The sequence below is a fragment of the Chaetura pelagica genome, unplaced genomic scaffold (assembly GCF_000747805.2).
Source record: "Chaetura pelagica isolate M959 unplaced genomic scaffold, ChaPel_1.0 scaffold494, whole genome shotgun sequence".
NCBI classification, from domain to species: domain Eukaryota; kingdom Metazoa; phylum Chordata; class Aves; order Apodiformes; family Apodidae; genus Chaetura; species Chaetura pelagica.
The window spans coordinates 405,624-407,388 of NW_009952992.1; the positions used below are offsets into that span (position 1 = coordinate 405,624).

A 1,765-nucleotide genomic window follows, 5' to 3' on the forward strand; every position below is an offset into this window, starting at 1 on the left:
CTAGGAGGTTCTGAAAGAAACAGAAGAAATTTGTGTGTAGAAGGGAAGTGGCTTGGCTGTGTTCACACCTGTTGGTCTGCTCACCTGGGCAACTTTCTTCTGCACCAGATGATCCTCCAGGTTGCCAACTGGGGCACTTCATATTTCTGCAGCTGGTGCAGCAAGAGCAGCAGAGCTCAAACCTGCCGTTTGTCACCTGCTGGAGACAGACCGGGGCACTTCTCTGTCTCCATCTCTCTCTGAGACTTGTGTCCTCCGGGAGATTTACCAATCCAAGTCACTTGGCTCCCTCTTCTGGACGCGACTGGAGAAACTGGAAACCGGATCTGCTGGGGATTCTTCTCCAGCCCCGGGGTGGTGCTGAGCAGAGCATCCCTGCAGGGTTTGGTTTGGAAGACATTCTGGAATTCCTCCTCCTCCAGCCACGGAGCTGACAACCCTCATCTACCCCAGAACCTGCTCAGGTGATACCTGAACCCCACCTGTCCCCTGACAGCTTGAAAAGTTTGCTTCTGCACCTCATTAGCTTCAGAGTCTTTTCAATACCATTTCCCCTATAATTTGATCAAAAACACCCCACAACTCTCTCTTGTACTAGACACTTGGTCCTGTAACTAAGGTCTTTCTGCACAAAGCTCATAGAAATTTGCACTTTCTTGTCTGGGGGGACAGGAGAAGGGGAAGGACAACAGAGTAAAAAAATACCTTTGCAAGTAGGAAAAGCCTCTCCCTGTGCAGCCAGGCTTTCTTTAGGGAGGAAGTGTTTGGGGAAGGATTAGGCACATTCACCAAAGACACCAGATTTGTTCCAGTCTGCCCAGATAGACAGGGCAGTGGTGCTACAGGGAAACCTCCAGTGAGCTCAAAACACAGCCCACAGATCCCACAGGTCAGTTCCTTGGAAACACTTGCCCGTTCTACCCCATAGGACAAGTACAAAAGGAATATAGAAGCACATACAGTGACAAGTCTCCTTGGGTCACACAATCCTTTATTACCCTGAAGAAGTAAAACAATGCTTAGTTCTCAGTAGACAAAACACCTCAAGAAGCTTCAGCCTGGTCACACAATAGAAGCTCCCAGGGTCTCAGGACACTGCAGCCTCAAACCTACCCCACAGGTTCAGTCATTTGGGAGCCAGGCAGGGCCAGGAGGGTACAGAGGCCTCCCAGCTGACCACAGAATCTCACACAGAATCCCAGGCACTGGAAGAGACCTGGAAAGCTCCCCCAGCCCAACCCCCCTGCCAGAGCAGGGGCACCCAGAGCACATCACACAGGAACGTGGCCAGGGGGGTTGGAATGTCTCCAGAGAAGGAGACTCCACAGCCTCTCTGGGCAGCCTGGCCCAGGGCTCTGGCACTCTCACACCAAAGAAGTTCTTCCTGAGATTCACAGGGAACCTCCTGGGCTCCAGTTTGCACCCACTACTGCCCCTTGTCCTGTCACTGGACATCACTGCACAAAGCCTGGCTCTGTCCTCCTGACACTGCCCTGAACAGATTTGTGCCCATGGATGAGGTGGCCCCTCAGTCTCCTCTTCTCCAAGCCCAACAGCCCCAGCTCCCTCAGCCTTTCCTCAGCAGGGAGATGTTCCCCTCCCTCCAGCATCTCTGTGCCTCTGCCCTGGGCTCTTCCCAGCAGTTCCCTGTCCTTCTGGAACTGAGGGGCCCAGAACTGGGCACAACATTCCAGATGTGGCCTCACCGAGGCAGAACAGAGGGGGAGCAGAACCTCCCTTGCCCTACTAACCACCCCCTTTCTAA

General features: G+C 53.3%; 1 protein-coding gene across 1 annotated transcript in view; it reads right to left on the reverse strand.

Moving 5' to 3' along the window:
• Positions 1-1,765, reverse strand: part of CCDC30 (coiled-coil domain containing 30) — a 36,270-nt gene continuing 34,505 nt past the window's right edge. Inside the window, exon 16 of the mRNA XM_009996555.1 lies at positions 1-10. Within this exon, the coding sequence (XP_009994857.1) occupies positions 1-10 (10 nt within the window). The remainder of the gene's footprint in view (positions 11-1,765) is intronic.